The 14,560-nt window shown below is 46.1% G+C and overlaps 1 protein-coding gene across 10 annotated transcripts in view; it reads right to left on the reverse strand.

The window, feature by feature from the left end:
• The window catches only part of LOC105685860, a 165,816-nt gene that overhangs the window by 67,855 nt on the left and 83,401 nt on the right, over positions 1 to 14,560 (reverse strand). For all 10 annotated transcript variants that reach the window (XR_007278447.1, XM_048655454.1, XM_048655453.1 and 7 more), the window contains 6 exons: positions 8,586 to 8,841; positions 4,798 to 5,008; positions 3,231 to 4,300; positions 2,279 to 2,501; positions 1,697 to 1,951; positions 84 to 396 (listed from right to left, as the gene is read on the reverse strand). Coding sequence is in view for 9 of the 10 variants with exons in the window: in XM_048655454.1 (XP_048511411.1) it covers positions 84 to 396; positions 1,697 to 1,951; positions 2,279 to 2,501; positions 3,231 to 4,300; positions 4,798 to 5,008; positions 8,586 to 8,841 (2,328 nt within the window). In the remaining variant the exon portion in view is untranslated. The remainder of the gene's footprint in view (positions 1 to 83; positions 397 to 1,696; positions 1,952 to 2,278; positions 2,502 to 3,230; positions 4,301 to 4,797; positions 5,009 to 8,585; positions 8,842 to 14,560) is intronic.

Here is a 14,560-nt window from a genome sequence, read left to right on the forward strand (position 1 = left end):
ACTCGATCGATTCAACGATAACAGACATTCGAACACACACACGCACACACATTGTTTAGGTAAACGATAAATTTTTCACTTACCTGTTGTATTTTTCGTTCGCCATCGCGCGAGTCCTGTCCCGACGATCTTTCCGCGTAATCGTCGTCGTCCCGGTCAACCCGATGTCGAGTGCGAGGTAGACGAGCAGACGCTGACCTGGCGAATTGCTGTTCGCTCCAACGCCTTGCCCTACCACCGGTTGACGTGTCGTACTCCGTACGAGATTCACGTTGTATCCGTCTAGGTACCGTGGCCCCTTCACCCGGAACACCGCCGAACAAATGTTCCCTGCCCGAGGCCTGATCGTAGCTCCGTTCCCGCAGTGATCGTCTTACGAGTGACTCGTTAGTTATTCTACAGATACACGCGAACAGAAATAATTCGTTGAAATTATTAATTGTATCTCTGGTTTATTGTATTTTGATCAGCGGACCTTTTCACGAATACACGTGTAACCTATGGTGTACGAATACACGTTGTTTCACGTGAGATCCAGTTTGCGAACGGTAAAATTAACATATGGGAGACCGTGTAACGAAGTCACCATTACGCCAGGTCACGATATACGCGAGCTGATGTGATGAAATACACCACCGATTGTTTGAGTTCTTCGTTTTTCATTTTTGACATGATTCTCGATCGAAAATTTCATTTTTCGTTTACGTTTTCGGTATCGGTGAGACGAGGAGTGTCACTACGGGATGACCTAAGCGGTGAGTTTCGGGAAACGGGTGCCGTACCTCCGAACGTACACGTACGTATAGCCTTGTACGAGGTATGTAAAGGTATAACGGTGAACACGTCTTATATTTCTTGTCTCGGTCTTGACGCATCGCCTCGTCGTGGAATCTACGGTGGCAACGCGTTTTATTCTCGCTTTCCGTCGCGAGTGACTCACTCCGTAGGTAGAAACCTACCGCCGACTCTACCCGCAGGTAAACCCGGTGGGATATCGTAACGTTCAACGTACGAACGTACGTACGCCGTACAGCAACTATTTCGAATATATAAAGTCAAGTGAGCGCAGAAGTTTCCAGCCAACGACTTGTCAAGCTACGACGACAACGGCGAACGTGGAGAATATTAATTCCGTGAGGACAATTCAAAAGTGAAGGAGAGAAAAAAAAGAAAACGAAGAAAAATAAAAGAAAAGAAAAGAAAACAGAAAAATCGAAACCAAAGTGAGTTTCGCCGCTGCGGAGCGAACGATTGAAGAAATAGTTTGTGGTACGGGTAGAGAAAAGAAAAAAAAAAATAATTTCAAACTTTCGATCGGTGGGGATTTCGGTGTAGTCGATGTTGTAGCCAACAACGATTTAGCGGAACGCGGAGTTCGGGTATCGCGGTGATACAGACGATAGCCGCTGTAATTCAATATCGAAAGTAGTAAAATTACGTGGCGCAATTATACCTGCCGAACTACCTGCCCGCTCATAATAAGCATAGGCGATAAATTAAACGATTTATGAAACACACGATAGGCTTAATCTGATACCGGAGGAAATTGGATCGTAGAAATTACGAACATGATAAATGGTAGCAATGATACGTTCTCCTTACATCGCAGCGAAACCCGGACGATTGAAAATACAAACTTGTCCCTCCGATTCGGTGTTAATTTTAATACGTATAATCAGGATGCATCAAAACTTACTCGGAGTGTCGTTGCAGCGAATGAGACGAGGCGACGTGGTGTTGCTGGATGGGGTTTTGGTCTCTCTGGGACCGTCTGAGAGCAGAACTGGAGGTTTCGCTGAGACTACCGACGCCGGACTCGGCGTCGCGTTCCCTCGAGGACGTCGTCTTGGAGGGCGTCGCGGCGCGAGACAACGACTGATTACGTTGTTGCTGATGGTGCTGCGGTGTCTGATGCAGGTAAACCGCTGACTGACGCATCTGTGCCGCATACCTTCGCGACGAACAAGGAAAACGTGACTGTTAAACTTAAAAAATATCGCCGCCGGTATTTTTCGATTGTTTATTTTTTACGCACATATCATCGGTTCGTAATTAACAACAGACGAATCAAACGTCGCGTCACGCGATGTGTATATCGTTGCGTGAAATATTTCGTCGCAATAATCACCAACGACGAATGGAATGTTCGTCCCGCTGCGTCGCGAGCGAGTAACTTTTTTTTCTGTCGCAGTCAATGAGAATTTTCACACGCCCGGAAAATATCGCGTACTTCACTCACCTGATTTACTTTCGTTAGTTCGATTGTCTGTTCGTTTACCTTTCTTCGGAGTAAAAATATCCGTCGTTAGTCGGCACGTCGGACGGATTGACTACGTCGAGACTCGACTTGGGCCTTTGAGGACGACGTTGTTGGCTCGCGACGTTCCCCGTAGGTTGAACGTGAGGTTGCTGTTGAGGTCTTCTCGTTGCTTCGTACTCTAAGAAATCAGCGCTGTGCGGACGGGGTGGGGGTTGTGCCCTAGGTTGTCTCATTACTGGAGCTAAAAGTCAAACAAAATCGCTCGTCTTATGTCGCCGTTAATTAGCAAAATAAACATCGTCGGTATAACGTGAGGTGCGGGGGATAAACGAAAAAAAAAGAGGGAGACGCGAGCGAATGGAAAAAAAGTGAAACGGAAGCCGGTCGCAAAGAATGGAGATCCGAGTATTTCGCGTTTCAATTATTCTCGATCCAACCGTGCGAAACATTGACGAGCTGGAGACCGGAGGTAAAAAATAAATCTGGTGAAAACTGACAAAAAGAACAAAAAAAAAAAAAGAAAAACCAGCCGTTCTGCAGAATCTTGAGAGAATGGGTTTAATAGTGCTAATTAGAGGCTTTAACGCGTCTCGACTCGGGAGTGTATAGGATCGCGATATTTTTCACGGGGTTGAACGAGAGTCGAGATTTTCAAGTTTTCAACGAACCATTTGTCTCTCTCCCCCGTTAATTCCGTCGCGTATTTCGTCAACGATTCCTGAGTACGCGACGATAGAAAAACTTTTCTCTCGTCTTTCAATGAGGGGAGAAAATAACAGCGGTTCAATCGGCATTGATAGCAGCGTCCACCTCTTACAAAGATAATCCGTGAAACAACGAGGTGCGATTTAGATTTATTCACTTCAAATTTTTATTCGACTGATGGATATACACGCTCCAGCTATTGCTGAGATCCATTAGACGACGGACATCGAAGAATTCATTTTGCACAAAACTGTTCAATCCTCACCTGTATGAGTCGGAAGAACCGCGTAGATCTGCTGATGCTGTGGTTGATGTTGTTGCACGTAAACCGGAATGGGGATAGGTGCCGGTGCCGGCCCCTTGGTGTAACCGACGGGTCCCGCGGGTCGCTGATACAATTGGGGCGCCCCGTAAACGTCTTCGTAGTCACCGTTCCCCCTCGAAGTTCTGGGTTTTGCGCTCCTTCCGTAAGTATCAGGTGTCCGCCTTTCGGTGGGTTGAGAAGTCTGGGCGTATCCATAATTCAATCCAGACTTATCGGTTCTGAGAGTCTGCGGAGGCTGCGTCATTCTAGTGACATAAATTACACTTCCTCTGTCGTATTCCGAGGCGGGACTTTTTGTCGTCATACGACCGTCGCACGGTGATACCGGAGACTTTCGATAATCCGGATGCAGTGAATCCAGGTCCGGCGAGGGCGTCGAGTATTCATTCGACCCTTCCGTTAATCTACGAGGTTTCGGCGGGGCGTTGGCGTACAAAGGTTGCCCAAAATTTCGAGGCAACGGTTGAGCCGTCTGCACGTTACTCGTCCCAGCTTGAGGATTTTGTTGTTGTTGCTGCTGTTGCTGTTGCTGTTGCTGCTGCTGATGTTGTTGTTGCTGTTGCTGTTGTTGCTGCTGTTGCTGTTGTTGCTGCATGGGTTTGTGTTGATGGACAACGTGCTGATGAATTTGTGGCTGGTGTTGATGAGAAGGTCCCGGAAGCGGTGCGTACTGTGCTTGTTGTTGTTGCTGGGGTTGTTGCTGCGACGTACCGGGTTGTCCGTACTGCGGGGACTGTTGCATCCATCCGTTGACGACGGGCTGGGGTTGCGCCACGTCGTGATTATTGTTGAGAGTTGGAAATGACGCGGTGTTCACGCTGTTGGGACTGGAATTATTGTTGGACGCGTGGCTGGGGTCGTCCCTCGATTGAAAGCCGTGAAACCCGCTGTCGCTGTCGTCCGCGCTTTGGTTCAAAATAGAAGATATCGAGGAAACGCTCGGTCGAGCGCTCCTCTCGCCGTCCGCCGGTCCCGCGAGTTCGAGAGCGATCGCCATTTCCCCTCCCCCGCTGAAAGCGTATAATTAACACAGAGGTCAGAATGCATCTCGGAGGTTTTGATAACGCCGCAGAGTCTCGCGGGTCGATTGCCCGGAGAACCCTCGGCGTGTAATAAAGCGAATGATCAAAAGATATACAACCCCTATGAGTGGCCAAACGACAAAAGTTCCTAGCTGCGCTATCAGCTCGGCGGTGGTCCCTTTGACGAGCAAAGAGACCCGCGGGGTATTCCGCGGCTCTTACCGTACCTATGGTACGTACGTACCTACGTGCAGCGTACGGAGCCAGCGGTCGGTCGATCCGCTTCCTCGTAAATGGCAGAGTTTCCGACGTGTTCTCAGTTAGAACAAACTTCGAGCAAATCAGCTTTGAGGGAATACAGGTAACCGATACCCCGTTAATTCGTACCGTTTTCATTGTTCGCTTATCATCGCCTCATATTTCGTGCAAAAACCTTTCAAATTTCACTCACTGTATAATATCGATTACAATTGATGCAGACTCACGGGTTCGGATCCTGAAGCAACGACGCCAGAGTCAAGGCGTTCACCCATTGGTTCATCGCCTCCCTCGAATCAGCAGCAAAATGGTACGTCCTCATATTAGCGTGTTCGGCTTTGAAAGCGAACTTTTTGTTGGCCTTGTCCTCGGGTCTGCACGCCGTCACACGGTAAGAAGGCAGGAGTATCGACCCGAGTAATTTTTCCTCCTCGGGGCCTGGAACAAAAGTGAAAAGACATTTGTAGAGCTTCCTACCGCTGAGTACCTACGTTACGTTACGTGTACAGTAGCTTCCGTCTACTTTGTTATTACTTTAACCGAACAGTACGTTCTCCCGGTTGTTCGATAATGGGGGTGAGTGTTTTACCGCAATCTCATCAACCCGCCTCCCTTTTGACTGCTGCTGGAGGATGTTCAGGGGGAGACAAATTAATTTTCTCGGTCGTTTCGGAAGACCGAGTCAAAAACAAGCTTGAATTCCCTCGAATGTGCAATTTTCATCGCAAAAGCGTAAGTACGCACATGCACCGGAACATCCTTGCGATATCCGATCGGGACTTTGCGGTGCGATCAGACGGGTAACGGGATATCCAACATATTCTAGACGATGGAAACGCCTCTTTTTAACGAAGAAATTAATTCGCCAAAGAGAGCATCGGCGTACGAGGGGATAATAACAAGTTCCTCGCATCCTCCGCTTCGCCTTCTCATAGCCCATTTTCTCTTCGGGTTACTGCGCATAGAATCCCAACAATCCCGGCATAGTTTGCGGTAGGATTAGAGAGGATCAAAGTACGATATGAACCCGATTACTATAAAACTGATTACTTTTAAGCCCTTCCTATAGCGGAGTATCCGAGTCAATCGGGATTCGAAAAATTGGATAATAACGTCCCGGCCTTCCATCTATTTATTTTTCAAACATGAGATTCGAGAGAAAAGTCGAACCGTACCGCTACTTTGACATTTTTTCGGGCCCCGTCTACGTGCTTCATATTTCTCCCGAATAGACGCTCGACGTAAAAGTTGAGGAAATAGTGACTCCCGTACAATTCCGGGTCAGATCAGCGAGCAAATAAACCGTACTTAAGTAGAAGCGTACGAGTGTATACCGTGTGCTCCCATGGCACTAAGGAGCTTTGATCTTTCGGTAGCAGATAGAAGTTCCTTCGCGAGGTATTCCTCCGCAACCGCGGTAAAGGAGTGCGAGGAGTTACCCCTGAAAAGACGTAAAGAACCGAAGCAAAGACGTATTAAAGTAAGAAAAAGAAGAACCTCGGGTGACATTATTAATGCACGTCCCGAGGGAGAGCCACTCTTCCACCCGGCGAAGGTATATCTCCCTATTTCCCTAGGCAACGCGAGAACCGATCTGCTCAGACGACGATGCGACGAGCGCCCCGTCCGCCAACCGAGCGATCGACCGTTACGACCGAGTTTGTTTTCACTAATGACGCAGCTACGGGCCACCGTGTTCACCTTGACTTTCCACTTCTTACCGTCGACCAAGACCTGACCCTTGAAAATTGGAAATTCTGCGGCTCTCGAGCTTGCGCAAAATATTCGCGTTGCACCATTTCGGAGTGAGTCACATTTTAGTTTCGTGATAGAATAAAAAAAAATGTTCCCTCTCTCTTTCCACGTTATTTTGTCGATTCGTCCTTCGTCGGGGTGCAGTTTTAATTTTCTAATTTTCACCAAAGAAATCCTAATGGTACGAGCTGGGCATTTACACGGGAGGATATTGGCGCGATTCCGCGGGTTCAGAGGAGGTGCGAAATCACGGAATAAAATTAAAGGACGTTGATTAGTGGCTTTTGGCGTATATAACTTCGGGCCCACCCTCACGCCCCGGTAGCACAGAGACGTCGGATTTCCCTCGTACCTAGTTAGCGAGAAGTTAAACGAGTGCGGGGCACGTGCGCTTCTAATAACTTGGCCGGATTTCGCTTGAAGATTACAAAATTCAAAGGGTACGACGTCCGGAAACAGCCGCTTATCAACGATCTGATATCACCCCCGAAAACTTGCAGCCAACCTTTCAATTTTTAACACCCCCCCCCCCCCTCCCCCGTCGAGTGCGCGGAACACCTGCTACAACTCAACACCGACTGATTGATATCCCCCAAAAAAAAAAAATGAAAAAATAAACCCAAAAATTTTTTGTTTCCATTTTAATAACGAAGGAAGCCGTTTCATCGAAAGTTTTTGCGATCCCCTGATTAATTTTCACATCGAAATTCAACCGAGCGAAAATCTGAGAAGACCTGCACCGTCGAAGTTGCAGGAAGACTGTGCAAACTGTACGAAAGGACGGAAGGGGGTGAAGGATAGCTAAAGAGCGAATTGGTATCGGTGTCAGGATTGACATGAGCCGAGAACAAAGAACAGAAGCGACGGCGTATAGATAGATGTATAGGTAAGTACTGTACGGGACACGATATGGATCGAGCGAATGTCCTTCACATAATTAAACCTAGCTCTAGTATTCTCCGGTCGTTCTAGGCATTTGTTGGAACAATTAAGTGCATTGTTGAGCATAGCTCGAGGCAACAACGGCGGAAATTAGCTAGCAGTAAGTAATTACTCCACTATCAAAGAGGATTGCAATTTTATGGTACACCTATCGCTGTTTCAACATACAGAAGGAGGAAGGAAGGAAGGCGTCTCTGTAAAAACAAAAAAAAGGAAGTTCCGCCGCTCCCTCCGGTTTTTCTATTTTTCTCTCCGCTTCTTTTACCTCTTCCCTTTCTCGCAGACGTACAATTTCATCCCTCAGTGTTTCCCGGTCCGCTTTAATACCACCTGGGCTTTACAACATCGCACTGAAAATTCCGGCGAATATCATATCCTTTTGAACTTGAACTCCCTCGAAATTCATTAATATTTTCGGTCGAATCGTTTGCCAAAGCGGAGTACGTACGTATACACTATACTGTACTCGTGTAACAGCGTTCGGTCGAAACGCGCCATCCGAACGAAGAGGGAAGCACGCGTAACTTGTACCAGGTCATAAGTACACCGTACGCGTACGCACGTTTCATCTGAGTAGTAGATCCTCTTACGTTATTACAAGCTTTGGTTTTGATAATCAGTTATCCGGTGCAGAGGAACGCGACCGCGGCGATATAACGCGCGGCCGAAATAACGCGTGGAGTCGACGTCAGCGGGAGAGGGTACGAAAGATGAATGACTGAAAACTAACGAGTAACGTTGAGGACGGGGAGGACGACGCCCGAGGACGAAAGAGATACGCCGCGCGGTCCGCACGGTGATGTTCGGGCTCCGAGTCGTTCGCGGTAACGAGTCGTGTTCGAGGTTCGGGAGCTGGTTGCTGCCGCGAGGAGACGCGCGAGGCCTCGTGGAGGAAAATATGATACGCGGCGGACAACCTTTGCCGGGACGGGCGGCGGAAGGGGTGAGGCGTGCGAAGGGCGAAAACGCCGCTTGAAACGAACCCCTGTAAGCCTAGATCCCCGACAACGTGAACTCGAATAACGGCCGGAGGTCCTCGAGGGACAAGTGAACCATTAATACACCGGCCGAGGTACCCGCTAATTGGATCGGTCCGCGCATCCTCGTCACCTGCTTTTTACCCCTCCCCCCCGCCCCCTCGTAATTTCGCTCTTTGAAACGCGTGCGGAGGGCGTCGCCTAACGACGACGATGCGTGCGGAATATCGCGATGTGCACGCGGAGCGCGGGAGAATCACAATTATTATTGTACGAGCTCGTGCGGTGGTAAAAAAATTCTCTTTTCCAACAAAAAAAAAACAAACATTCCTTCGACTCACCTTTGTAATAGAAGAGGCAATACTCCGAGAGAACGAACCAGCGTTTCTTCCAGAGCATGAGACCTTCGGAGCCCTGTTTGTGCAGCCAACCCTGCAACGCGACCGGTGCTGATAGGGGCCTTTTGGCGGCGGGTGATCGCAGTCCTTGGGGTCCGCTACGACGGCGAATCCCAGAGACCGCGATTCCCGCTCCGTCACCACCACCGCCGCTTTTCCGTCGCATTTGGACCAGCGCCGGCTGAGCGCCTTGGACAACCTGAAAAGGAGTGGAGAGAAAAATTCGGATCAGACTTCAAGTTCGATACGTCGTGGAAAATTATTCGTTACATACTCCCTAGTAAAAACGGGACTTCCCCGAGAGTTCGGGATGTTGAAAGAAGAGAAAGAAGAGATTTGCCTTGCTACGGTTTACTCGCGTCCCGTCTCCTTCGCTCCTATGGTTTTCATTTCGTAAAGTACCTAACGTTATAATGACGCCCGAGCAACATTTTCGGAGTCTATATCTTTCGAATTCATGTTCGAGTCGGTCGCTGTACTTTTGTTCTCTCGTTGTAGTTAGTGTGCCGAGAGCAAGCTGACAAAATTTGCATACAGAGCGCCCCTAGGCTGGCTATGAAGAGAAAAAAGGATTTGCATAGAGGAGACATTTTCTCCTGGCAATAACCCAGATTCTTGGTTAAATATTTCTCCCCATTTTTTCCTTTTTTTTTTCCAATTCTTCTTTTTTTCACCGCGATATGTTTATTTTTATCGCGGTGAAAAGTATAAGTGTACGTGTATCGAAATAAACAAAATAAAAATGAAAAAAATGAAAAATTTCTTTGTAATTTCACGCGACCCTCGCGTCGTCGAGGAGGGAAGCCCTTCCAATCAAATTAATTCACCACAAGAAACACCAAAGCAGGCGTTTCCCCTTCCTCTCTTTATTATACTTTCGCTGTTTTACATCAAATGCGAACGATTCGACGGTTATTTTTTCACTCCGCCACCGCTGCCGTTAACGAGCTTATTTCATTCGTTTTTTTTTTGTTTTTTCTCTTTCGAAGGTATCCTCGCAAGGATCCACCGATAAACAATGATACATTTTATCACGCCGAACGACTGTTTCTTGCCGAGGGATCACCCCGATCCTTTACGATTCGCGTTTGAAAACGTAGAGAGAATGAATAACATCCTATAGAAAAGTCGGGCAATTTTTCCGCACAGATATTTAAGTGAATTTAATTGGCCGGTGGGGAACTAATTGGGTCAGCTCATTCCTTTGTGATGCGACTGTGCGAGGTATAACATTTTCATTCGGTCTCCACCGAAACCCTCCAGATTCCATTTCACCACGTTTATTATTATCACCAACTGCGTTCCACAGAGTTTACCATAACTCTGTACGTACCTACAAAATTATGAAACTATTTTATTCGTCGATTTTCGTTTTGATTTTTTTTCGTTTTTTTGGTTCAACTGGAAAGACAGTTCGGTGGAGTGTTCGATAATCGTTGTCGTGGAAAAAAAATTTAGTGCTCCCGAACGAACGTCGAGTTTCGATGGGCGAACGTTCCGATATTCACCTCGGGGAATAGGGAGGATAAGAGAAAAAACAAAAGTGGTTTCGTAAACGGTCGACGTGTGTAACGGCACATCGGCAATAGTGGTATATGACGTAGTAGGACGTCTAGTTGAGGATTCCGTGAGGGCGATGAGGAGAAACCATCCGAGTAGAACAAGCATATTTTCCGTCGTGAAGCAACGACACAGCTTATGCTTTTACGCGTTGTTGCCAGGGAACAGTTCCCAAGGGATGCGGCAGAACCTTTTTTCGGATTTAAGGATTTTCCCCGAGATCCCTGTATCAACCGTACCCCGCGCAGCTACTGCCGCGAAGCTCTCTACCTCATTTCCAGAAACTTTGCTGACAAGCGTCAAAGCGTCAGCATCCGGAGCCATACTACCGGCTTCGCCCTCTCAGTTTTCGCAAGAAATGGACGGCAGCCACCCGGTAATTCTACGCGTGCAACACGTTCCTCCGTTCCCTTCGAGGTCGAACCGAGTCGGTCCTCCTCTCTGCTGCTTTTTCTTTTTCTTTTCCCTTTTTTTTTTTTGTTTCTTCGCCTCGTAATAAGTCATCAAGTTTTCCTCCGGGTGTAAACCACGTAAGACAGGCGAGCACATATTTTCTAATGGTAATCCGTCTTCGTCCTGCGATATCCTATACAATATCCCGCGGTGACTCGATCATGGAAGTTGCAGGTGGAGGAGGATGAGGTTGCAACTAACGATATATGACGTTCCAGCTAAGGTCCGTCCGTGTGAAATCGTTCAAATAAGTTATTATACAAAGCTGATATATCGGTGGTAAAGTTTATATTATCGAAAAAGTTTATTTCCCTTCCGCTTCGCCGGACTGTATTATCGGATGTTCAAAGAGATCCGTAAGTAAGTATTTTTGATCCCCTCCCTCCATCGAATCGACTCTGACGTAATTTGGCATCGATTTAGCAATCAAGCAAAAGCCAATCATTTTTCTCGTCACGCTAGAATAACCCCAAGTTACCGCCGGCGCGTCCAACAGATTGTCAGAAAAGAGAGAAATGCGGAGAGAAGATAGAGGGAGAAAATAAAAGGGATGAAAACAAAGAATGAAAGGAATGAAATCGGATTTATCGACGTAGGTATTACAGGCAATATAGACGGCGGAAGATAAGTCATCTCCGTTCCTATTCCCATACAGGTATGTATACAACGACCAGATAAAGGCTTCGAATTACCGAAATAAACCGACTCAATTCCGGTGAGATCAACGAAAGTTCTCTTCATCCCCTGCCGTTAAACGCTAAAACTAACAGCGCGAATGGGGTGCGAAAAAATGAGGGAATGAAGATCGAATCGAAATCGAATTTTACCCGTAATATAAGCTACTCGCAATCGATCAAAAATTGCTTTCGTCACGGTTGCAGAGAAACGCAAAAAAGTCCTCTATTTTGTCCGCCTTTTTTGTTGCCTGTAAAGAAAATGAAAATGAAAAAAAACAAACGTTCGAGTACGCGTACAGAAATAGTGGCGAAAGGGGGAGGGTTACGCGCTCGAATTTCACCACCATATCACCTGCACCTCACGCGCTGCGTGTAACGGTAGCCCTATAAAAGGAAGAAATGGAACCACCTGAAAATTAAGGAAATATTTCCAGCAGTTTTATACGGTTTCTCGGATCACGAAGATTGCGAGGGGTACGGAACTCGGTTTCAAACATTTCTTCGGGCCTCGCGAGTTCGAGGAATTGCTTCGAGAGCGACGTGTACAGCTTCTTGGGCGCCGTAATAAAGGGTTTTTAATTTTTTTTCTTCCCATTTCTGACTCGCTTCCTTTTGTTATCGACGGATGAAACACGTCGGGCGTCGTTTACGATCGGTATTGAATATTATTTCGATGGTGCAGCAATTTTTCTGAGGAGAATTTTTATTCATATTTTCGTAGTTTCGCTCTTTCGTCTCCCATATTCTGTCGAACACGGCGTAGCGGGTCGAGATCCTCGAGCTGTATAAAACGCACTCGCACATCTTCTCGTATACTATTTATATGGAAATTTGAAACTATAACTCCACCTCGATAACATTTGCGACGGCTTTTCCGATACATTGCTGTGCACATCTGCATACCGTTACCAGACGATTCACGTATTTCATACACATGCATATCCTACAGCTTTATAATTCACGGTTATAAGTTCCCTCGGAAGTAGTTTAGCGGTTGGCCGGCTGGCTGAGCAATATAAAGCTCCATTAGTGGTTCAAAAGGGTCTCTAGAAGAATTGAAAGTTCTATTTTAATCCCATAATGGCGAGTCTTAATTTTTCTAATTAAAATATTTTGATCATTTAGATTGTAAAGTTTAACCAGGATTGTCCGCATGATCGAATTTCACATTTCAGATTATAAAATTTGACGGAGAAAAATATCATCATCGAACTCAAGCGAGGATCTCGAATGAGAATCAGGAGGAGAATCGATCAACGTCGCAGTTTCTGCGTGCTATCGGATAGCAATTATTTCGTCCTTCATAATTTTCCGATTTTGGTGCAAAAGTTTTTTTCGACGAATCGTGGCGGTCCGATTAATTGAAAGAAAAAATCTTCACAGACTTTGCGCGAGAGTACGAGGGTTGAAAGTTGAAATCAATTTGGCGATTTTTTCATTTCACAATTTTTTTTTTTTTTTTCTTTCTTTTCTTTCGTTCGCAGTGAAAAGAAATCCTTTGTGCGTGGCTAAGCTGGGTCACGTGATCCCGGTCGTGTGAAATCCATCGACGACGCCCCTGCAGCCTCGTAAACCGCGCGCTATCTTTTACCCTCGCGTAACAAGAGAGGCGTCATCATTTATTTATGTTTATCTGTCGCGTAAAGGTGAAAATATCCTTTTATCGTAGCGACCTTATAGGGGGATCGAGCGTGAGTAGCTTCCAGCGATATTCCGCGACGCCGATGATCACCCGACTACCTCTTGATCTTATTTGGTTATTCATTTTGTTTTTCTTCCTTTTTTTTTTTTTTATACATAGTCATAAAGAAAGTAAAATTAGTCTCGCAAACGCGTCGTCGAATCTTCGAAAGCAAACAGACGGCGGAGCATAAAAGGCGAAAAATGGCGGGGTAATTTACAAAGCACGGACTGTAGGTACGGCTACCTGCAATTTTGTGGGGTTGAGCAAAACGCGACATCTGTAAATCGTGAACTACCTTGTCGTCGGGTTGAATTGGTAAGATTCACCGTTTCAATCCGGTCTAGCATACCTCCGAGCAGTTTTTCCTTTCGAGTCAATCGAATCCGGCTCTCAATCTACCGAAGAACGTTCGGAGCGGCTCGGTTCGAACTCACCTATCCACCAGCCCGGACCCTTTCGGGCAATTTCTTTTGATTACCGCGGTTTACACTTTATCTGCACTCGGGTAAGATTTCGCGATTTTTCGCAAGGGAACGTGGCGTCGGTTACGAGTAACACTTCGAACGTTCGATCGGGAGTGATACAAAAAGCTTGTTTTTACACTCGTACGATGTGGTCCCTCCCTGGTCCAAAATTATTCAGAACGATCGCCTCGCGAAAGATGAGCGGTATGCAGAAGCGAACGGGGAAACAAATTTTTTTCTCCTTCTTTCCTCTCTCGTATATTCATTTTCATTTTCTTTTTGTTTCAGCACACTTGAACGAAGGAGTGCGGATAAAAATGAAATGAGAAAATCATGTATACGTACGTACGTGTGTACCCTGTATGTATTTATTGTATACATATTTTGGCAAACAGAAATATTTCATTTGAAAAACTTTACACTCGAATAGTAAAGTGCGTAAAGGAAAATAAACTTTTCGTAAAACATGCGCTGTACGTCTCCCTCTGTCTGCATGTATATGTATACGTTATGTAACTTTAATCAAAATGAAAAAAATAGGGGGGTTCGGTTTAAGGGAAAAGTATTCCAAGTTTTTTTCAATCTTCTACCTCGAAATTTTGCGGATCGATATTTTTTCACCATGAATCGTAGCTTTTGAAAATTGAAAGTACTCGAGACTCGGAAAAAGTTTCATCAAGTTGAAAAAATATTTTGAAAAAAGTGGCCCTCGTGAGATGGATTACGGTGTATATCGAATTCGTATTGCGTTGAGATAGGAAAAATTTGAAGGACCCCAATTGGGTTTGTATACGCATTGTTGAGGTAGATAATGAAATTCCCGTGGGATTCGCGTTCCATATACTCGTATCGTTTTTTCTTTTTTTCCAGTCCACCCTCCTCTCCCTCTTGCTTCCATTTCTTCTTCTTCCTCTCTTCCTTATTTTTCCTCACCGATATCACCGTTATTCCAGTACCAGAGCACGGAGCAGACACCCTCGTGACCCTCTTCTGCTTCTTTTTTTTATACTTTCCTTCGGTTTTTCTGTTCCTTTTTTTTTTTACATATATATTCTCTATTCTTCCTTCACCGCGTGCCAA

The sequence above is a fragment of the Athalia rosae genome, chromosome 5 (genome assembly GCF_917208135.1).
Source record: "Athalia rosae chromosome 5, iyAthRosa1.1, whole genome shotgun sequence".
Taxonomy (NCBI): domain Eukaryota; kingdom Metazoa; phylum Arthropoda; class Insecta; order Hymenoptera; family Athaliidae; genus Athalia; species Athalia rosae.